We start from the raw sequence: 24,019 nt of genomic DNA on the forward strand, positions 1-24,019 counted from the left end.
TTGGTTTCAAATGGAGTATGAGATGAGAACAAAGGTTTGTTGTGAGCTTAGAGCTGGTAAGAGGTGTGTGGTGATCTTTGATGGTGCAGAGATTAAGGACCGAAGTAAAGTGAGTAAGGGACTTGGTGTGGCTTAGGGGGTGGATTTGGAGTGGATTTCGTTACAGTATGCTGTGGGGTTAGTGATAGTACAGGTAGGGGTTGGTAATAGTACACATGTGGGGTTTGTGATATTATAGGTGTGGGGTTAGTGATTGTACAAGTGTGGGGTTAGTGATAGAACAAGTGTGGGGTTAATGATAGTACAGGCAGGTACAGGTGTGGGGTTAGTGATAGTACAGGCAGGTACAGGTGTGGGGTTAGTGACTGTACAGATATGGAGTTAGTGAGTAAACTCACATCTTAGTCTCGCAGGCTTCCTTCTGCATAATGTCCAGGATCATCCTGCAGGCGGAGGAGCATCCCTCAGGGGTGGAGTGGATGGTGATGGGCTTCTCTGCCGCACCGGCATTCTCCTTACGATGGATGTCCACCCTGTGAGAGGGAAAGAGAGGGAGGGAGAGAAGGAGAGAGGAGAAGAGAGAGCGGAAGGGAGGAAGGGAGGAAGAGAGGGGGGGAGATGTGGAGAGAAATAGAGAGGGTAGAAGACGGGGAGAGAGGAAGGTAGGGAGAGAGAGACACAGATGGAGAGAGAAGGAGAAAAGAGGGGAAAGGATAGATAAAGAGGGAGCGAGAGAGAGCAGGGGAAAGGAAATAGAGAAATAACAGTCAGAGTGGTGAAAATAGATCTTAAAAGACACAGACAGCTGTCTCCCGCCTCCATCCTTACTTGGACTGTGTCTGTTTGGTAACATTCTTGATAGTGAGGCCCTCCTTGCCAATGATGGCACCCACAAACTGAGTTGGCACCAGCATGCGCAGGGGGAAGTCGTGTTGTTTGTGGCGAGGTCCTCCGAGGCCTCCTGAGGCCCCCGGGTTGGGTGTGTCCTGCTCCCGAGACGCCCGGCCCCCGCGGCGCATGCGGAGCGCCTGGGGAGGCGAAGCAGCATCCATGTCCAGGATATATGAGACTTGGAGGGAGTAATCCTCAAACTGGTGCCCTGTCAACTGTTCAATAGCTCTGATTGGATAGGGGAGATATATAGGGGAGTGAGGAGGAGAGGAGACAGGGAGGGTTAGACTATCTCAGGACTGGGGGACACAAAATAAAGGTGACATTTCAATCTGGCACAGGTGCCTGTGTGAAGGCAGGCTTATTTACAGGGGTGCAACTCAGTTGGAAAGCTTACTAACAATGCTACAGAAGGCATTCTAGACTGCTGGAACACGAAATCCTCTAAGAGGAGCAAATAAACACTGAGACGAAGGAGATACAGGAGAAATTGAAGGTAGATAATGAGATGCAATGGAGATACAGGAGACACAAGAAGATACAGGAGAGATAAGAAAAAACTGTAGAGATAAGGAGATACAGGAGAGATAAGGAGATGCAGGTGCTTCTTACAGTTTTGCTTCCTCCCTGTTAGAGTATGTGACATTCACCACAGCTGTTTCTGTATCAGTGTTAACTGAAGACCAGGAGAGAAAGAGGGGGGCAGAGAGAGAATGAGTGGATAGGGGGAAAGAAAGAGAGAGGGCATAGGGAGGGGAAGGGAAAGCAACAGGTTATAAAATGGTAACAAGAGGTAAAACATAAACAGATGCAGTCATTTCCATAAACACATTGGACATCTTTGTAGTTGAGTCACACACCCAGCCCTGTTTCTATGGTGACCTGGAGGACCACTTCCCAGCGTGCATCTATTATGACCATCATCACAACCTGCTCCGCCCCCAGAAGGGACTCACAGGAAGTACAATAGCCTTTGTCAGACATCAAAGTCCTGCACCCTCTAGGAAGGCATACATAACCTACAATCAAGGATGGACACTCACTCGGTAGGGGGGAAGGTCAGAGTACTAGTTATGTTCAAGTGTATACATTGTGTAAAAGTGTGACTGGAACAGAGAGGAAGAGTGTTTGAGTGACAGATGGAGAGAGAATGGAGAAAGAGAGTCAGAAAAATAGAGAAAAAGAGAGATAAAGAGAGTGAGATAGAGGGAGAGAGACAGGTGAAGGAAGAAGGAAGAGAAAGTAAATGAGTGAGAGGGAAAATTATCTAGTTGCTTGAAACTGAGTGGGTCATGAATGTGCCTACTAGTGAGTGACCTTAGGGAAGGGTTTAGTACACCGGGATACTACAGCTGGCCAGTGTTGGGGGAAGTTACTCAAAAAAGTAATATATTAAAATCAGGCTTCTGAAGTTGGGAAAGAGTGATTTGTTCCTCTGCCAGAAGAATCTGTACTTCTGCGCTTACATATAAATCAATTAATATGAATTACGTGATACAAATACAGTTTTATTTGACCAATTTCAAGTTCATGTTCCTGAAATCGAATCGATGTTCCCTCGAATCCACCCTTCAGGGGCCAGTTCAGAAGTGATCTGATTGGATTACGGCTTTTGGATTGGATCAAATCTTGAAAAAGGGGTTGTTCAAAAACAAAAAAAGATTCTGAAATTGGTAGTGCTGTCAGTTTAATGCGTTATTAACGGCGTTAACGCAAACCCAAATTAACGGCGTCAAATTTTTCATTGCGCGATTAACATTCTTTTTGGCCTAGAAAACTGTAGTTTTTTTCACATGCTGTTGCAACAACAACTGACGTTAGAAAAACTACAATACCACACCAGATCTAGCTAGACCGGAACAAAAACAACAGGCACGCCACACACACTTGTTTGGGCTTGCAACCGGCTAAATAGTAGTAGGCTTACTTTATGTTTTGAGTGGATGGCGAACGCAAGATGCCGAAATGGATGCCAATAAGATTCTGAATGGAAGGATTTACTTTAAAAAAGTTGATCTCCTCTCCGACCCTGAGATGGCACTCCACCCTTTTCCGGTCGATAACCATGGCCTCAGATTTGGAGGTACTGATTCGCATCCCAGCCGCTTAACATTCAGTTGCGAAACACTCCAATGAGAGCTGAAGATCGCGGCCCGATGAAGCCAGCAGGACCACATCATCTGCAAAAAGCAGCAATCCGATCCTGAGGTCACCAAACCGGACCCCCTCAACGCCCTGGCTGCGCCTAGAAATTCTGTCCATATAAGTAATGAACAGAATCGGTGACAAAGGGCAGCCCTGGCAGAGTCCAACCCTCACCGGAAACAAGTTTGACTTACTACCGGCAATGCGGACCAAACTCTGGCACCGGTGGTACAGGGACCAGCCTCAGTTTGATATTATTATATTACTTTACTATTATATTATATTACTTTTACTATTATTTTAAATAGTAGCGAGTTGTGGAAACTGGTCACCATCTCTCTTAAGGTTTAAAGTGGAATTTTCGCTAGCTTCCAGCTTCGTTTCTCTGTGGACACTTTCGAGAAGTTTGAAGTGCTGTTTTCGGCAGTAGATAGTATTTTGTTGGGGCACAGTTTGCAGTTCACTTTAATGTTTTTCCTATCTCTTCAATGAAAGCGAAATAGTGTGAATATATCCATCCCGAAAACATTAGCCTAGTCTACACGTTCTGATGCCAAAAACGTTACACATTCTGCTGCTAACTGTCTCTGCTGTTGTGTTTGTCTGCAGTGTGAATCAAACACTGCGCCCAGGAAGTGTCGTTTAGGCAACTTTTTGACAAGCAATGTCAAAAAGTAACACGTTATATTACTTAGTTACTCACTTAAGTAATAATATTAGGTAACGTGTTACACTGCAGCTGGCATAGAGGGTGAGTGGGCATAGTCAGGCACTGTTCCCGACAATCTCAAAAAACAGCCAAGCCTAACCCCTGTCCCAGACCAGACTAGCCCCAGCCAAGCCCGGCTTCGCTGGCCAGGTCCTCCTGGAGAACAGCTTCACCACCAGGTGGACTTTTAGCACCTGTCATTATCAATCAATCAGTAAAAATGTATTTGTACGGCGCATTTCATACACAGAGGTAACACAATGTGCCTCACAGTAAGAAGGACAAAAAAGGGGAAGGGGGGGTTGAAAACACAAATAAATAAATGTTCCATACATGTTAAACAAATACATTTTACAGTGAGTGACAAGCAAGATCGAAGAGGTATGTCTTAAGTGTATGTTTAAAAGTTTCAATCGTTTCAGCAATTCTAAGGTATTCTGGCAGAGTGTTCCAAAGGCTGGGAGCATAGAAACTAAAAGCTGCTTCCCCATGTCTCTTTGTCCTGGCTTTTGGAACTGTTAGGAGTTCAGTACCGGAGGACCTCAGACATCTACTGGGTGTGTACCTTCAGAGCATGTCTGTAATATATTCAGGTGCATGATTATGGAGTGATTTATAGACTAGAAAGATAATCTTGTACTCTATTCTAGAGCTAACAGGTAACCAGTGCAACTTTTTTGAACTGTGGTCTCCGAGGTCGACAAAGTATTCTCGGCCAGTTACATAAGTACTAAACCAGTTTAGGACCGGGCCAGCGAGGCCAACCCAATTTTCAAGTCTATCCATAAGGATATCGTGAGCAACAGTATCAAAGGCTGTGCTCAGATTCAGAAGGGCCAGGACAGATAGTTTTTTGGAATCAGCATTAATCCGGAGATCATTTACAACCTTGACTAATGCTGTTTCAGTGCTATGATTGGAACGAAAGCCAGATTGGAGTGTCAAATGCACAGTTAACATCTAGGAAACCATTTAACTGTTTAAAGACAACTTTTTCCAGGATTTTGCTTAGGAAGGGAAGGTTGGAGATGGGTCAAAAATGGTTTAGAACTGAAGAGTTTAAATGTATTTTCTTCAGGAGGGGTCTCACCAGGGCCATTTTAAGATCAGATGGGAAAATACCTGTGAGCAGGGAACAGTTCATAATGGCTAGAATGTCCTTAGACACAGAGTCAAAGATGGTCTTAAAAAATGTGGTTGGTATGGGATCAAGAGGGTATGTAGATGGCTTCAGTTGTGACACTACCCTGCTCAGCATTTCTATATCAGCCATTGCAAAAAAGCTCATACTGTTACAGCATGGTGGAAGGGGATCAGAGAACAAGACATTTAGAATTTCTCAAGCAATATTCATCCTAATGTTTGTTATCTTATCTCTGAAGAATGCTGCAAATTCCTCACTTTCGGAGGTGGAAAAGAGACAATCATCTACTTTAGGTGCAGGATTTATTAGGCTGTCTATAGTTGAAAAAAGGACCCTGGAATTGTTAGAATTTGTAGATATTAAATTAGAGAAATGATTGTTCCTAGCATTTCTTATTGCTTTATTAAAGACTGAAACTTGATCCTTAAAGATAACAAGGTGGACCAGTAGCTTGGTCTTTCTCCATGTATGCTCAGACCTTCTGCAGGATCTCTTAAGTTTAATAATTTCCTAATTTCTCCATGGAGATTTTTGTTTGACTAAAACCTTTTTTTGTTTAAATGGTGCTACAGAGTCAAGTGCTGTCCTTAATTTTGTATTTAGAGTAGTTACTAAATCATTAACACATGATGGCCAGTGCTGTAAAGAAAATACAAAAGTGGTCAGAAAGAGCAAGGTCACAGATAGAAGATATAACAGTTGTAAGACCCTTTGTAATTACTAGATCAAGGGTGTGGCCACGATTGTGAGTGGGTTCAGTGATGTGTTGTGTAAAGTCCATAGAATTTAAGAGATAGATTTAAGAGACAAAATCCCTGGCTCTTGAGTCGTTCCCATTATCCACATGTATGTTAAAATCACCAGTGATAATAATCTTATTGTAGTTTGTGTGGATAATGGAGAGTAGTTCTGAAAAGTCTGTGAGAAAAGTGGGACATTTATTGGGTGGCCTATACACAGTTACAGTCAGAACAGGAGGCTGGCACTTTAGAACAATGGCATGATATTCAAATGAGGCAAAATCATCGAAGGAGATACTCCTGCAGCACAGGGCATCTGTGGATATAGTGGCTGTCCCGCCCCCTTTTTTTTACCAGTTCTAAGGACTGAAAAAAGCTATATTTGGGAGGGGACGCTTCAATAAGAGTAGTAGACCCATTTTTGTTTAGCCAGATTTCTGTTAAAAACATACAGTCTAATTTACGTTCACATATAAGATCGTTAATGAGAAATGTTTTGCCTGAGAGTGACCTAATATTTAGTATTGCCATTGAAATATTTTCTGGATATAGTGGCTCACAGGAAGGAGGAATATGCCAAGGTATAGATAGAATATTTGCTGGGCTTCTATTGTTACTATTGTATCTATGGCCTTTGTTTTTAAAAATGCGTTGGGTAGAGATTAAAACTGGAATAAGATTATAGGCGCATGCCATAATATTATCTGAGGCAGCCTGTTCTGAGGTAGTGGTGTCATGTATTGCTATGTAGAAAACATTGACAGATTCAGATTATGCTCCTGTAGGTATATGGTCTTGGTCTTGGCTGGACTGAAGAGAAGTATGTGTGTGTGGACTTTAGCAAACGTTCCTAATCAAGCTCAGGGAGCTTTGGCTCTGGGCAACCTCCCATACCACACATACACAAACACACATGCTGTGAGAGAAAAGACTCACCCCAGGCATCTACATTGACCTCTCTACTACCACTCTGCACCTCCCAGAGAAAGACTCTCTATCTCTCTCTCAGGACACACACACACGCTTTCACACACACCCACACCCTCTCATACGCACAAACACTCACACACGCAAACGCAAAAACAAACATTTACTCGACACCAAGTTGAAGGGTGAGGATCAAGATGTGATGTATATGCACGCAATGAGTGTATTCTGAGATAATGAGGATGTTGGATGGGTTCAATCAGAAAGTCACACTCACATGGGGAAACCTGCCTAACTGGGAGGTCTAGGGTAGTGCTGTCAAACGATTAAAATATTTAATCGCGATTAATCGCATTAATGTCATAGTTAACTCGCGATTAATCACAATTAATCGCACATTTTTATCTATTCTAAATGTCCCTGATTTCTTTTTGTCCCAATCTTTTTTCAAATTTTAATGCTCTTATCAACATAGAAAAGTGGTTCGGATTGCTTTGTGCAAATATTTTTTTTATTGAAAACAACATTGCAATCGCCTGGCTTTGACGAGGGGGCAGAGAATTCGCATCAGCTGTGTGCTTGGCCATCAAGTGGTATTTCAGACTGGACGTGCTTCGATGATAGCTCAGTTTACAACGACAAAACACACAGATCACTGGTCTTGTCAATAAAACCATTTGGCAACTTTTTAAAAGCAAACTTTCCATTCAGAATCTTATTGGCATCCATTTCGGCATCTCGCGCTCGTCATCCACTCAAAACGTAACGTTAGCCTACTACCAGAGAATGTCTAATATCCGTAAACGGGCTCTGCTACTACTCTTTAGCCAGCTCGCCAGCCAAACGAGTGTTTGGCGTGCCTGTTGTTTTGTTTCCGGTCTAGCCAGATCCGGTGTGGTGTTGTAGTTTTCCTAACGTCGGTAGTTGTTGCAACAGCATGTGAAAAAAAACTACAAAGTTTGCTAGGCCAAAAAGAGCGTTAATCGCGCGATAAAATAATTGACGCCGTTAATTTGGGTTTGCGTTAACACCGTTAATAACGCGTTAAACTGACAGCACTAGTCCAGGGCTTTAGTAAGAGGGTGTTTGCAGCACGTCTTACCCTGTTCCACATTTTCTACAGTACCATACTGGGCTAATAGGCTGTCCAAAACCTGAGGGAGAAAGGAAACAGGGAGTTAGACACATGTACACACACACACACGCAAACATATACACACATGCTGTGACACCCCCAGTGAGGGAGGAAGAAGAGAGATCAAGGGAGGCAGAGGATGAACCTGGGGAAGGTCATCAATGGTACCTACTTCCACCTGCTAACCCTTGCCCCGTGGCCGGCACCCACCTGCAGCCAAATGGTGACCTAATTGGACGGCCGACCAAAAAAGCCACAGATTGTTTCACAGGAGATAGAGGCTATAGGGCAGTAGGACTGAGCACCCTGCAGCACTGACCGGTGATTTAAGATCTAACCCTTTTTTTCAATCTGTGTTTGTACTTAGTTTTGTGTTGTAGGAGTCACGGCAGTAAGGAGGTAGAGTGGTCCTCTTCTTCCAGGACTCCCCCAAACCAGGAAGCAAAGTTTTGGGGGGGTTTCTTTTCCCCTGCAAGTTCAATTTCACGTCTTTTATTGTCAAATGCACAGAACAACACAGGGTCAGACTGGGCACTGAAATTCTTAGGACAAGACAACGCAAAGCAACCTGGCATAACAACATATAAGTATATAGAACATAGATGACAACTATGATAAGCTAAAATATAGTAAACCTCATAATATACAAATAATATACAATATTCAATACAGTATACTAAACCTCTAAATACACATAATAACCTATACTAACCTTATAAACCTATGTTAACCTAAGAAAAGTGAAGTACAATAGTGCAATAATGCTGATAGTGCAACCAGTAGTTGAGAGTGACAGTGTGTAAAGTGACTAGTGAGAATGTATCAGTGTCCATATCAATGTCCATTCAGAAGCTCTTAGAAAGAATCTGTTGTCCAGTCTGCGTGTGCGAGACCGAATGCTTCAGTATTGCCTGCCAGAAGGCAACGGGGTAAAAAGACTGAAGGATGGGTGGTAACAGTCTCTTAGAATCCTGACAGATGTCTTAAGGCATCGTGTGTGGTAGGTGTCCTGTGGGGCTGGGAGCTTCCTGCCGATGATGAACTCAGCAGACCGAACCACAATACGTAGGGCCTTGCGGTCCCTGTCTGTGCAGCTACCATACCACACTGTGATGGTAGGGGTGCATGCACCTCCTCCTGCCGCCTCCTATAATCCACAATCATCTCCTTAGTCTTGCTGACATTGAGAGAGAGGTTATTGTCCTGACACCATGATGTCAGGGTATCAACCTCCTCTCGGTAGGCCAGGGGTCACTAATTGGCGGACCGCGGTCCGGGGCCAGACCCAAGCGGTTCCCTATCCGGACCTATAACTGATATATTATTATGAAATGAATTCATTGGTGGCCAAGCCGCGAAGCGGCGAAGCCACATAAGTGATTCTACCTTTTCTTATTGGTGGCCAAGCAGCGAAGCGGCGAAGCCACATAAGTGATTCTACCTTTTCTTATTATTGGTGGCCAAGCGGCGAAGACACATAAGTGATTCTACCTTTTCTTATTGGTTGCCAAGCCGCGAAGCGGCGAAGACACATAAGTGATTCTACCTTTTCTTCTTCTTATTAGGATTCCTCCGTAAGGAGGAAACCTATTGTTATTGGTGGTTTTATTATTTGTAATTCTTGTACCATGGGAGTCAATGGCAGCCCCTAGACCCCATCGACAACTTTTGGTGAAATTTGGCACACTCATTAAGGACAGTTTCTTCTATACCTACACCAAGTTTCATGTCTCCCATTAGACCACTCTAGCGCCACCAATGGGTCAAAGTTGGACTTGTGTTTACACACGCAACTTTTGAACCGTATGACTCATTTTCAAAAATGAGGTACCATTGGATTCCCTGGATCAAGCCGAGTTCAACGCACACCATGGCGTTAATTTCCGGTTATATAGATTTCCCGCCATTTCCGGTTTTATCAAAAACCTTTGAAAGCCTACTCCTCCTACAATTTTTGTCATATCTTCTTCAAAATCACCAGAGATGATCTTCAGACCAAGCCTCACAAAAGTTATCAAAGGAATTTTGATCCTCATAACCGTCTGTCCGGTACAGCCAATCAAATTCATCAGAAAAGCCGCAAAACAGGATGTGAAGTCATGTCTCAGCAAATCTTTGAGATATCAACACTAAACTTGGTAGATCGGAGGAAGACACTACAACATGTTACCATGTGCAAAGGCAAATTCATATCTCAAAAAATGATTGATATAAAGCAAATTGAACTTATCGCTAACGCTAAAATTATGCTTTACACATCAGCCATTCAAAAACTGATACTCTGATTCAATCACAAGTTCATATGAAAACTCTTGAGAATGTTCATAACACAAATCTGTGAAAAAGTTGACTGTAAGATGAAAGGTCGATTTTTGGTGAATATTTGAAACATGCTTGCTTGGCTAATTTCTAGGCAAATTTCCAATGAATGTCTCCCTTGCTCCTCCCCGCGCGTGCTCCAAAATCTCACACACACTCAGCCTTCCCTTGACACACGCGCGGCCAAGACGCACACGCAACATTTCAGGAGAGTGTGGGCTGACCAAGCCCCCACTCATTCCTTGGTCTTTAGCAAAGGCCCATGTGGCTCTTGATGGTATTGCATTTCCGATTTTGTATGCAATGGTAAAAAGGTCTCAAATCCTGAAACATTGATAGTGTAGGCCGAGAAACACTTTAACAAAAGCCCATGTGGATCTTGTTGGTATTGCATTTCCGATTTTGTATGCAATGGTAAAAAGTTATAAAAATCCTGAAACATTGATAGTATAGACCAAGAGTAACTACCACACCACAAATGGCCCACCATTACCCATAGGTGGCGCTACAGGCCACGCCAAAAAGCACAAATATACAAGGCTTTCTGGAATGGATAGGCTCACCAAGCCCCCTCCCTTCACTTATTGGCTTGAAAAAAAGGCCCATGTGGCTCTTGATGGTATTGCATTTCCGATTTTGTATGCAATGGTAAAAAGGTCTCAAAATCCTGAAACATAGATAGTATAGGCAAAGAAACACTTTAACAAAAAGCCCATGTGGATCTTGTTGGTATTGCTTTTCCGATTTTGTATACAATGGTAAAAAGTTATAAAAATCCTGAAACATTGATAGTATAGACCAAGAGTAACTACCACACCACAAATGGCCCACTATTACCCATAGGTCTTCCCTTGACACACGCGCGGGCTTGGCAAGACGCACACGCAACATTTCAGGAGAGTGTTCCTTGGTCTTTTGCAAAGGCCATGTGGATCTTGATGGTATTGCATTTCAGATTTTGTTTGCCATGGTAAAAAGTTATCCAAATCCTGAAACATTGATAGTAAAGGCCAACAGTAACAACAACACTTTAACAAAAGCCCATGTGGATCTTGTTGGTATTGCATTTCCGATTTTGTATGCAATGGTAAAAAGTTAAAAACATCCTGAAACATTGATAGTATAGGCCAAGAGTAACTACCACACCACAAATGGCCCACCATTACCAATAGGTGTCGCTACAGGCCACGCCCTAAAGCACAAAGCACTTCACTTCTTGTGAAGATTAAAGCGCTTCACTTCTTGGCTTGAAATAAAGGCCCTTGTGGATGTTGATGTTATTGCATTTCAGATTTGGTATCCCATTGGAAATTCTGCAGCATTGATTTTTCTATACAGTTACAATTTGTCAAGAATATACATTTTTCAATGGTTCGCAATGCTTTACACGTAAGCCAGTCAAACAAGTTCATATGAAGACTCTTGAGAATGTTTAGTACACAAATCTGAGAAAAAGTTGACTCTAAGATGAAAGGTCGATTTTTGGTGAATCTTTGAAACATGCATGCTTGGCTAATTTCTAGGGAAATTTACAATGAAATGTGTCCCCCGCTCCTCCCCGCGCATGCTCCAAATTCTCACACACTCACTCTTCCCTTGACACGCGCGGGCTTGGCAAGACACACACGCAATATATCAGGACTGTGTGGGCTGACCAAGCCCCCACTCATTCCTTGAATATCAGCATAGGCCCTTGAGGACCTTGGTGTCATTGCATTTCCTACTTTGTATGAAATAGTAAAAAGGTCTCCAGATCCTGACACATTGACAGTACAGGCCAAGAGTAACTACCACACTTTACCCAAAGCCCATGTGGATCCTGTTGGTATTGCATTTCCGATTTTATATGCAATGGTAAAAAGTTTTTAAAATCCTGAAACATTAATAGTATAGGCCAACAGTAACTACCACACCACAAATGGCCCACCATTACCCATAGGTGGCGCTACAGGCCACGCCTTAATGCATAAAGATACAAGGCTTTCTGGAATGGATAAGCTCACCAAGCCCCCTTCCTTCACTTACTGGCTTGAAATTAAGGCCCTTGTGGATCTTGATGGTATTGCATTTCAGATTTGGTATGCCATTGGTAATTCTGCAGCATACATTTTTCTATACAGTTACAATTTGTCAAGAATAAACATTTTTCAATGGTTCGCAGTGTTTGGAGGAATCCGCCATTACTGCTTGCAGTTATATTTAGGATTCCTCCGTAAGGAGGAAACCTATTGTTATTGGTGGTTTTATTATTTGTAATTCTTGTACCATGGGAGTCAATGGCAGCCCCTAGACCCCATCGACAACTTTTTGTGAAATTTGGCACACTCATTAAGGACAGTTTCTTCTATACCTACACCAAGTTTCATGTCTCCCATTAGACCACTCTAGCGCCACCAATGGGTCAAAGTTGGACTTGTGTTTACACACGCAACTTTTGAACCGTATGACTCATTTTCAAAAATGAGGTACCATTGGATTCCCTGGATCAAGCCGAGTTCAACGCACACCATGGCGTTAATTTCCGGTTATATAGATTTCCCGCCATTTCCGGTTTTATCAAAAACCTTTGAAAGCCTACTCCTCCTACAATTTTTGTCATATCTTCTTCAAAATCACCAGAGATGATCTTCAGACCAAGCCTCACAAAAGTTATCAAAGGAATTTTGATCCTCATAACCGTCTGTCCGGTACAGCCAATCAAATTCATCAGAAAAGCCGCAAAACAGGATGTGAAGTCATGTCTCAGCAAATCTTTGAGATATCAACACTAAACTTGGTAGATCGGAGGAAGACACTACAACATGTTACCATGTGCAAAGGCAAATTCATATCTCAAAAAATGATTGATATAAAGCAAATTGAACTTATCGCTAACGCTAAAATTATGCTTTACACATCAGCCATTCAAAAACTGATACTCTGATTCAATCACAAGTTCATATGAAAACTCTTGAGAATGTTCATAACACAAATCTGTGAAAAAGTTGACTGTAAGATGAAAGGTCGATTTTTGGTGAATATTTGAAACATGCTTGCTTGGCTAATTTCTAGGCAAATTTCCAATGAATGTCTCCCTTGCTCCTCCCCGCGCGTGCTCCAAAATCTCACACACACTCAGCCTTCCCTTGACACACGCGCGGCCAAGACGCACACGCAACATTTCAGGAGAGTGTGGGCTGACCAAGCCCCCACTCATTCCTTGGTCTTTAGCAAAGGCCCATGTGGCTCTTGATGGTATTGCATTTCCGATTTTGTATGCAATGGTAAAAAGGTCTCAAATCCTGAAACATTGATAGTGTAGGCCGAGAAACACTTTAACAAAAGCCCATGTGGATCTTGTTGGTATTGCATTTCCGATTTTGTATGCAATGGTAAAAAGTTATAAAAATCCTGAAACATTGATAGTATAGACCAAGAGTAACTACCACACCACAAATGGCCCACCATTACCCATAGGTGGCGCTACAGGCCACGCCAAAAAGCACAAATATACAAGGCTTTCTGGAATGGATAGGCTCACCAAGCCCCCTCCCTTCACTTATTGGCTTGAAAAAAAGGCCCATGTGGCTCTTGATGGTATTGCATTTCCGATTTTGTATGCAATGGTAAAAAGGTCTCAAAATCCTGAAACATAGATAGTATAGGCAAAGAAACACTTTAACAAAAAGCCCATGTGGATCTTGTTGGTATTGCTTTTCCGATTTTGTATACAATGGTAAAAAGTTATAAAAATCCTGAAACATTGATAGTATAGACCAAGAGTAACTACCACACCACAAATGGCCCACTATTACCCATAGGTCTTCCCTTGACACACGCGCGGGCTTGGCAAGACGCACACGCAACATTTCAGGAGAGTGTTCCTTGGTCTTTTGCAAAGGCCATGTGGATCTTGATGGTATTGCATTTCAGATTTTGTTTGCCATGGTAAAAAGTTATCCAAATCCTGAAACATTGATAGTAAAGGCCAACAGTAACAACAACACTTTAACAAAAGCCCATGTGGATCTTGTTGGTATTGCATTTCCGATTTTGTATGCAATGGTAAAAAGTTAAAAACATCCTGAAACATTGATAGTATAGGCCAAGAGTAACTACCACACCACAAATGGCCCACCATTACCAATAGGTGTCGCTACAGGCCACGCCCTAAAGCACAAAGCACTTCACTTCTTGTGAAGATTAAAGCGCTTCACTTCTTGGCTTGAAATAAAGGCCCTTGTGGATGTTGATGTTATTGCATTTCAGATTTGGTATCCCATTGGAAATTCTGCAGCATTGATTTTTCTATACAGTTACAATTTGTCAAGAATATACATTTTTCAATGGTTCGCAATGCTTTACACGTAAGCCAGTCAAACAAGTTCATATGAAGACTCTTGAGAATGTTTAGTACACAAATCTGAGAAAAAGTTGACTCTAAGATGAAAGGTCGATTTTTGGTGAATCTTTGAAACATGCATGCTTGGCTAATTTCTAGGGAAATTTACAATGAAATGTGTCCCCCGCTCCTCCCCGCGCATGCTCCAAATTCTCACACACTCACTCTTCCCTTGACACGCGCGGGCTTGGCAAGACACACACGCAATATATCAGGACTGTGTGGGCTGACCAAGCCCCCACTCATTCCTTGAATATCAGCATAGGCCCTTGAGGACCTTGGTGTCATTGCATTTCCTACTTTGTATGAAATAGTAAAAAGGTCTCCAGATCCTGACACATTGACAGTACAGGCCAAGAGTAACTACCACACTTTACCCAAAGCCCATGTGGATCCTGTTGGTATTGCATTTCCGATTTTATATGCAATGGTAAAAAGTTTTTAAAATCCTGAAACATTAATAGTATAGGCCAACAGTAACTACCACACCACAAATGGCCCACCATTACCCATAGGTGGCGCTACAGGCCACGCCTTAATGCATAAAGATACAAGGCTTTCTGGAATGGATAAGCTCACCAAGCCCCCTTCCTTCACTTACTGGCTTGAAATTAAGGCCCTTGTGGATCTTGATGGTATTGCATTTCAGATTTGGTATGCCATTGGTAATTCTGCAGCATACATTTTTCTATACAGTTACAATTTGTCAAGAATAAACATTTTTCAATGGTTCGCAGTGTTTGGAGGAATCCGCCATTACTGCTTGCAGTTATATTTAGGATTCCTCCGTAAGGAGGAAACCTATTGTTATTGGTGGTTTTATTATTTGTAATTCTTGTACCATGGGAGTCAATGGCAGCCCCTAGACCCCATCGACAACTTTTTGTGAAATTTGGCACACTCATTAAGGACAGTTTCTTCTATACCTACACCAAGTTTCATGTCTCCCATTAGACCACTCTAGCGCCACCAATGGGTCAAAGTTGGACTTGTGTTTACACACGCAACTTTTGAACCGTATGACTCATTTTCAAAAATGAGGTACCATTGGATTCCCTGGATCAAGCCGAGTTCAACGCACACCATGGCGTTAATTTCCGGTTATATAGATTTCCCGCCATTTCCGGTTTTATCAAAAACCTTTGAAAGCCTACTCCTCCTACAATTTTTGTCATATCTTCTTCAAAATCACCAGAGATGATCTTCAGACCAAGCCTCACAAAAGTTATCAAAGGAATTTTGATCCTCATAACCGTCTGTCCGGTACAGCCAATCAAATTCATCAGAAAAGCCGCAAAACAGGATGTGAAGTCATGTCTCAGCAAATCTTTGAGATATCAACACTAAACTTGGTAGATCGGAGGAAGACACTACAACATGTTACCATGTGCAAAGGCAAATTCATATCTCAAAAAATGATTGATATAAAGCAAATTGAACTTATCGCTAACGCTAAAATTATGCTTTACACATCAGCCATTCAAAAACTGATACTCTGATTCAATCACAAGTTCATATGAAAACTCTTGAGAATGTTCATAACACAAATCTGTGAAAAAGTTGACTGTAAGATGAAAGGTCGATTTTTGGTGAATATTTGAAACATGCTTGCTTGGCTAATTTCTAGGCAAATTTCCAATGAATGTCTCCCTTGCTCCTCCCCGCGCGTGCTCCAAAATCTCACACACACTCAGCCTTCCCTTGACACACGCGCGGCCAAGACGCACACGCAACATTTCAGGAGAGTGTGGGCTGACCAAGCCCCCACTCATTCCTTGGTCTTTAGCAAAGGCCCATGTGGCTCTTGATGGTATTGCATTTCCGATTTTGTATGCAATGGTAAAAAGGTCTCAAATCCTGAAACATTGATAGTGTAGGCCGAGAAACACTTTAACAAAAGCCCATGTGGATCTTGTTGGTATTGCATTTCCGATTTTGTATGCAATGGTAAAAAGTTATAAAAATCCTGAAACATTGATAGTATAGACCAAGAGTAACTACCACACCACAAATGGCCCACCATTACCCATAGGTGGCGCTACAGGCCACGCCAAAAAGCACAAATATACAAGGCTTTCTGGAATGGATAGGCTCACCAAGCCCCCTCCCTTCACTTATTGGCTTGAAAAAAAGGCCCATGTGGCTCTTGATGGTATTGCATTTCCGATTTTGTATGCAATGGTAAAAAGGTCTCAAAATCCTGAAACATAGATAGTATAGGCAAAGAAACACTTTAACAAAAAGCCCATGTGGATCTTGTTGGTATTGCTTTTCCGATTTTGTATACAATGGTAAAAAGTTATAAAAATCCTGAAACATTGATAGTATAGACCAAGAGTAACTACCACACCACAAATGGCCCACTATTACCCATAGGTCTTCCCTTGACACACGCGCGGGCTTGGCAAGACGCACACGCAACATTTCAGGAGAGTGTTCCTTGGTCTTTTGCAAAGGCCATGTGGATCTTGATGGTATTGCATTTCAGATTTTGTTTGCCATGGTAAAAAGTTATCCAAATCCTGAAACATTGATAGTATAGGCCAAGAGTAACTACCACACCACAAATGGCCCACCATTACCAATAGGTGTCGCTACAGGCCACGCCCTAAAGCACAAAGCACTTCACTTCTTGTGAAGATTAAAGCGCTTCACTTCTTGGCTTGAAATAAAGGCCCTTGTGGATGTTGATGTTATTGCATTTCAGATTTGGTATCCCATTGGAAATTCTGCAGCATTGATTTTTCTATACAGTTACAATTTGTCAAGAATATACATTTTTCAATGGTTCGCAATGCTTTACACGTAAGCCAGTCAAACAAGTTCATATGAAGACTCTTGAGAATGTTTAGTACACAAATCTGAGAAAAAGTTGACTCTAAGATGAAAGGTCGATTTTTGGTGAATCTTTGAAACATGCATGCTTGGCTAATTTCTAGGGAAATTTACAATGAAATGTGTCCCCTGCTCCTCCCCGCGCATGCTCCAAATTCTCAGACACTCATTCTTCCCTTGACACGCGCGGGCTTGGCAAGACACACACGCAACATATCAGGACTGTGTGGGCTGACCAAGCCCCCACTCATTCCTTGAATATCAGCATAGGCCCTTGAGGACCTTGGTGTCATTGCATTTCCTACTTTGTATGCAATAGTAAAAAGGTCTCCAAATCCTGACACATTGACAGTACAGGCCAAGAGTAACTACCACACTTTACCCAAAGCCCATGTGGATCCTGTTGGTATTGCATTTCCGATTTTATATGCAATGGTAAAAAGTTTTTAAAATCCTGAAACATTAATAGTATAGGCCAAGAGTAACTACCACACCACAAATGGTCCACCATTACCCATAGGTGGCGCTACAAGCCACGCCTTAATGCATAAAGATACAAGGCTTTCTGGAATGGATAAGCTCACCAAGCCCCCTTCCTTCACTTACTGGCTTGAAATAAAGGCCCTTGTGGATCTTGATGGTATTGCATTTCAGATTTGGTATGCCATTGGTAATTCTGCAGCATACATTTTTCTATACAGTTACAATTTGTCAAAAATAAACATTTTTCAATGGTTCGCAGTGTTTGGAGGAATCCGCCATTACTGCTTGCAGTTATATTTAGGATTCCTCCGTAAGGAGGAAACCTATTGTTATTGGTGGTTTTATTATTTGTAATTCTTGTACCATGGGAGTCAATGGCAGCCCCTAGACCCCATCGACAACTTTTTGTGAAATTTGGCACACTCATTAAGGACAGTTTCTTCTATACCTACACCAAGTTTCATGTCTCCCATTAGACCACTCTAGCGCCACCAATGGGTCAAAGTTGGACTTGTGTTTACACACGCAACTTTTGAACCGTATGACTCATTTTCAAAAATGAGGTACCATTGGATTCCGTGGATCAAGCCGAGTTCAACGCACACCATGGCGTTAATTTCCGGTTATATAGATTTCCCGCCATTTCCGGTTTTATCAAAAACCTTTGAAAGCCTACTCCTCCTACAATTTTTGTCATATCTTCTTCAAAATCACCAGAGATGATCTTCAGACCAAGCCTCACAAAAGTTATCGAAGGAATTTTGATCCTCATAACCGTCTGTCCGGTACAGCCAATCAAATTCATCAGAAAAGCCGCCAAACAGGACGTGAAGTCATGTCTCAGCAAATCTTTGAGATATCAACACTAAACTTGGTAGATCGGAGGAAGACACTACAACATGTTACCATGTGCAAAAGCAAATTCATATCTCAAAAAATGATTGATATAAAGCAAATTGAACTTATCGCTAACGCTAAAATAATGCTTTACACATCAGCCAGTCAAAAACTGATACTCTGATTCAATCACAAGTTCATATGAATACTCTTGAGAATGTTCATAACACAAATCTGTGAAAAAGTTGACTGTAAGATGAAAGGTCGATTTTTGGTGAATATTTGAAACATGCTTGCTTGGCTAATTTCTAGGCAAATTTCCAATGAATGTCTCCCCTGCTCCTCCCCGCGCGTGCTCCAAAATCTCACACACACTCAGCCTTCCCTTGACACACGCGCGGCCAAGACGCACACGCAACATTTCAGGAGAGTGTGGGCTGACCAAGCCCCCACTCATTCCTTGGTCTTTAGCAAAGGCCCATGTGGCTCTTGATGGTATTGCATTTCCGATTTTGTATGCAATGGTAAAAAGGTCTCAAATCCTGAAACATTGATAGTGTAGGCCGAGAAACACTTTAACAAAAGCCCATGTGGATCTTGTTGGTATTGCATTTCCGATTTTGTATGCAATGGTAAAAAGTTATAAAAATCCTGAAACATTGATAGTATAGACCAAGAGTAACTACCACACCACAAATGGCCCACCATTACCCATAGGTGGCGCTACAGGCCACGCCAAAAAGCACAAATATACAAGGCTTTCTGGAATGGATAGGCTCACCAAGCCCCCTCCCTTCACTTATTGGCTTGAAAAAAAGGCCCATGTGGCTCTTGATGGTATTGCATTTCCGATTTTGTATGCAATGGTAAAAAGGTCTCAAAATCCTGAAACATAGATAGTATAGGCAAAGAAACACTTTAACAAAAAGCCCATGTGGATCTTGTTGGTATTGCTTTTCCGATTTTGTATACAATGGTAAAAAGTTATAAAAATCCTGAAACATTGATAGTATAGACCAAGAGTAACTACCACACCACAAATGGCCCACTATTACCCATAGGTCTTCCCTTGACACACGCGCGGGCTTGGCAAGACGCACACGCAACATTTCAGGAGAGTGTTCCTTGGTCTTTTGCAAAGGCCATGTGGATCTTGATGGTATTGCATTTCAGATTTTGTTTGCCATGGTAAAAAGTTCTCCAAATCCTGAAACATTGATAGTAAAGGCCAAGAGTAACAACAACACTTTAACAAAAGCCCATGTGGATCTTGTTGGTATTGCATTTCCGATTTTGTATGCAATGGTAAAAAGTTAAAAACATCCTGAAACATTGATAGTATAGGCCAAGAGTAACTACCACACCACAAATGGCCCACCATTACCAATAGGTGTCGCTACAGGCCACGCCCTAAAGCACCAAGCACTTCACTTCTTGTGAAGATTAAAGCGCTTCACTTCTTGGCTTGAAATAAAGGCCCTTGTGGATCTTGATGTTATTGCATTTCAGATTTGGTATCCCATTGGAAATTCTGCAGCATTGATTTTTCTATACAGTTACAATTTGTCAAGAATATACATTTTTCAATGGTTCGCAATGCTTTACACGTAAGCCAGTCAAACAAGTTCATATGAAGACTCTTGAGAATGTTTAGTACACAAATCTGAGAAAAAGTTGACTCTAAGATGAAAGGTCAATTTTTGGTGAATCTTTGAAACATGCATGCTTGGCTAATTTCTAGGGAAATTTAAAATGAAATGTGTCCCCTGCTCCTCCCCGCGCATGCTCCAAATTCTCAGACACTCATTCTTCCCTTGACACGCGCGGGCTTGGCAAGACACACACGCAACATATCAGGACTGTGTGGGCTGACCAAGCCCCCACTCATTCCTTGAATATCAGCATAGGCCCTTGAGGACCTTGGTGTCATTGCATTTCCTACTTTGTATGCAATAGTAAAAAGGTCTCCAAATCCTGACACATTGACAGTACAGGCCAAGAGTAACTACCACACTTTACCCAAAGCCCATGTGGATCCTGTTGGTATTGCATTTTCGATTTTATATGCAGTGGTAAAAAGTTTTTAAAATCCTGAAACATTAATAGTATAGGCCAAGAGTAACTACCACACCACAAATGGCCCACCATTACCCATAGGTGGCGCTACAGGCCACGCCTTAATGCATAAAGATACAAGGCTTTCTGGAATGGATAAGCTCACCAAGCCCCCTTCCTTCACTTACTGGCTTGAAATAAAGGCCCTTGTGGATCTTGATGGTATTGCATTTCAGATTTGGTATGCCATTGGTAATTCTGCAGCATACATTCTTCTATACAGTTACAATTTGTCAAGAATAAACATTGTTCAATGGTTTGCAGTGTTTGGAGGAATCCGCCATTACTGCTTGCAGTTATATTTTTTTTTATTCTAGCGCCATGGGAGTCAATGGCAGGCCCTTGACCCCTTCGACAACTTTTTGTAAAATTTGGCACACTCATTAAGGACAGTTCATTCTATACCTACACCAAGTTTCAGGTCTCCCATTAGACCACTCTAGCGCCACCAACGGGTCAAAGTTGGACTAGTGTTTACACACGCAACTTTTGAACCGTATGACCAATTTTCAAAAATGAGGTACCATTGGATTCCCTGGATCAAGCCGAGTTCAACGCACACCATGGCGTCAATTTCCGGTTATATAGATTTTCCGCTATTTCCGGTTTTATCAAAAACCTTTGAAAGCCTACTCCTCCTACAATTCTTGTCAAATCTTCTTCAAAGTTACCAGAGATGACCTTCAGACCGAGCCTCACAAAAGTTATCGAAAATAATTTTGATCCTCACAACCGTTTGTCCGGTACAGCCAATCAAATTCATCAGAAAAGCCGCCAAACAGGATGTGAAGTCATGTCTCAGCAAATCTTTGAGATATCAACACTAAACTTGGTAGATCGGAGGAAGACACTACAACATATTACCATGTGCAAAGGCAAATTCATATCTCTAAAAATGATTGATATAAATCAAATTGAACTTATCGCTAACGCTAAAATAATGCTTTGCACATCAGCCAGTCAAAAACTGATACTCTGATTCAATCACAAGTTCATATGAAGACTCTTGAGAATGTTCATAACACAAATCTGTGAAAAAGTTGACTGTAAGATGAAAGGTCGATTTTTGGTGAATATTTGAAACATGCTTGCTTGGCTAATTTCTAGGCAAATTTCCAATGAATGTCTCCCCTGCTCCTCCCCGCGCGTGCTCCAAAATCTCACACACACTCAGCCTTCCCTTGACACACGCGCGGCCAAGACGCACACGCAACATTTCAGGAGAGTGTGGGCTGACCAAGCCCCCACTCATTCCTTGGTCTTTAGCAAAGGCCCATGTGGCTCTTGATGGTATTGCATTTCCGATTTTGTATGCAATGGTAAAAAGGTCTCAAATCCTGAAACATTGATAGTATAGACCAAGAGTAAATACCACACCTCAAATGGCCCACCATTACCCATAGGTGGCGCTATAGGCCACGCCCAAAAGCACAAAGATACAAGGCTTTCTGGAATGGATAGGTTCACCAAGCCCCCTCCCTTCACGTATTGGCTTGAAAAAAGGCCCATGTGGATCTTGATGGTATTGCATTTCCGATTTTGTATGCAATGGTAAAAAGGTCTCAAAATCCTGAAACATAGATAGTATAGGCAAAGAAACAGTTTAACAAAAAGCCCATGTGGATCTTGTTGGTATTGCTTTTCCGATTTTGTATACAATGGTAAAAAGTTATAAAAATCCTGAAACATTGATAGTATAGACCAAGAGTAACTACCACACCACAAATGGCCCACTATTACCCATAGGTCTTCCCTTGACACACGCGCGGGCTTGGCAAGACGCACACGCAACATTTCAGGAGAGTGTGGGCTTACCAAGCCCCCACTCATTCCTTGGTCTTTTGCAAAGGCCTTGTGGATCTTGATGGTATTGCATTTCAGATTTTGTTTGCCATGGTAAAAAGTTCTCCAAATCCTGAAACATTGATAGTAAAGGCCAACAGTAACAACAACACTTTAACAAAAGCCCATGTGGATATTGTTGGTATATTTTTCCGATTTTGTATGCAATGGTAAAAAGTTAAAAACATCCTGAAACATTGATAGTATAGGCCAAGAGTAACTACCACACCACAAATGGCCCACCATTACCAATAGGTGTCGCTACAGGCCACGCCTTAAAGCACAAAGCACTTCACTTCTTGTGAAGATTAAAGCACTTCACTTCTTGGCTTGAAATAAAGGCCCTTGTGGATCTTGATGTTATTGCATTTCAGATTTGGTATCCCATTGGAAATTCTGCAGCATTGATTTTTCTATACAGTTACAATTTGTCAAGAATATACATTTTTCAATGGTTCGCAATGCTTTACATGTAAGCCAGTCAAACAAGTTCATATGAAGACTCTTGAGAATGTTTAGTACACAAATCTGAGAAAAAGTTGACTCTAAGATAAAAGGTCGATTTTTGGTGAATCTTTGAAACATGCATGCTTGGCTAATTTCTAGGGAAATTTACAATGAAATGTGTCCCCTGCTCCTCCCCGCGCATGCTCCAAATTCTCACACACTCATTCTTCCCTTGACAGCGCGGCAAGACATACACGCAACATATCAGGACTGTGTGGGCTGACCAAGCCCCCACTCATTCCTTGAATATCAGCATAGGCCCTTGAGGACCTTGGTGTCATTGCATTTCCTACTTTGTATGCAATAGTAAAAAGGTCTCCAAATCCTGACACATTGACAGTACAGGCCAAGAGTAACTACACACTTTACCCAAAGCCCATGTGGATCCTGTTGGTATTGCATTTTCGATTTTATATGCAGTGGTAAAAAGTTTTTAAAATCCTGAAACATTAATAGTATAGGCCAAGAGTAACTACCACACCACAAATGGCCCACCATTACCCATAGGTGGCGCTACAGGCCACGCCTTAATGCATAAAGATACAAGGCTTTCTGGAATGGATAAGCTCACCAAGCCCCCTTCCTTCACTTACTGGCTTGAAATAAAGGCCCTTGTGGATCTTGATGGTATTGCATTTCAGATTTGGTATGCCATTGGTAATTCTGCAGCATACATTCTTCTATACAGTTACAATTTGTCAAGAATTAACATTGTTCAATGGTTTGCAGTGTTTGGAGGAATCCGCCATTACTGCTTGCAGTTATATTTATTATTATTATTACACTTCTTCTGTCATTGGAGTCTATGGCAGCCCCTAGAACCGTATGGTAAAAAGTTGTGAAATTTGGCACACTCATTAAGCACAGTCCCCTCTTTATATTCACCAAGTTTCATGTCTCTCATTGGAGCACTCTAGCGCCACCAACTGGTCAAAATTGGACTTGTGTTTACACATGTAACTTTTGAACCGTATGACCGATTTTCATAAATGAGGTACTGTTGGATTCC

The 24,019-nt window shown here is 42.0% G+C and overlaps 1 protein-coding gene across 13 annotated transcripts in view; it reads right to left on the reverse strand.

The window, feature by feature from the left end:
- Positions 1-24,019, reverse strand: part of igf2bp2a (insulin-like growth factor 2 mRNA binding protein 2a) — a 187,652-nt gene that overhangs the window by 90,692 nt on the left and 72,941 nt on the right. For all 13 annotated transcript variants that reach the window (XM_084689425.1, XM_084689423.1, XM_084689422.1 and 10 more), the window contains 4 exons: positions 7,659-7,710; positions 1,504-1,567; positions 829-1,119; positions 399-533 (listed from right to left, as the gene is read on the reverse strand). In XM_084689425.1, coding sequence (XP_084545551.1) covers positions 399-533; positions 829-1,119; positions 1,504-1,567; positions 7,659-7,710 — 542 coding nt within the window. The remainder of the gene's footprint in view (positions 1-398; positions 534-828; positions 1,120-1,503; positions 1,568-7,658; positions 7,711-24,019) is intronic.

The sequence above is a fragment of the Hypomesus nipponensis genome, chromosome 23 (genome assembly GCF_054491055.1).
Source record: "Hypomesus nipponensis isolate SF chromosome 23, ASM5449105v1, whole genome shotgun sequence".
In the NCBI taxonomy this organism is placed as follows: Eukaryota; Metazoa; Chordata; class Actinopteri; order Osmeriformes; family Osmeridae; genus Hypomesus; species Hypomesus nipponensis.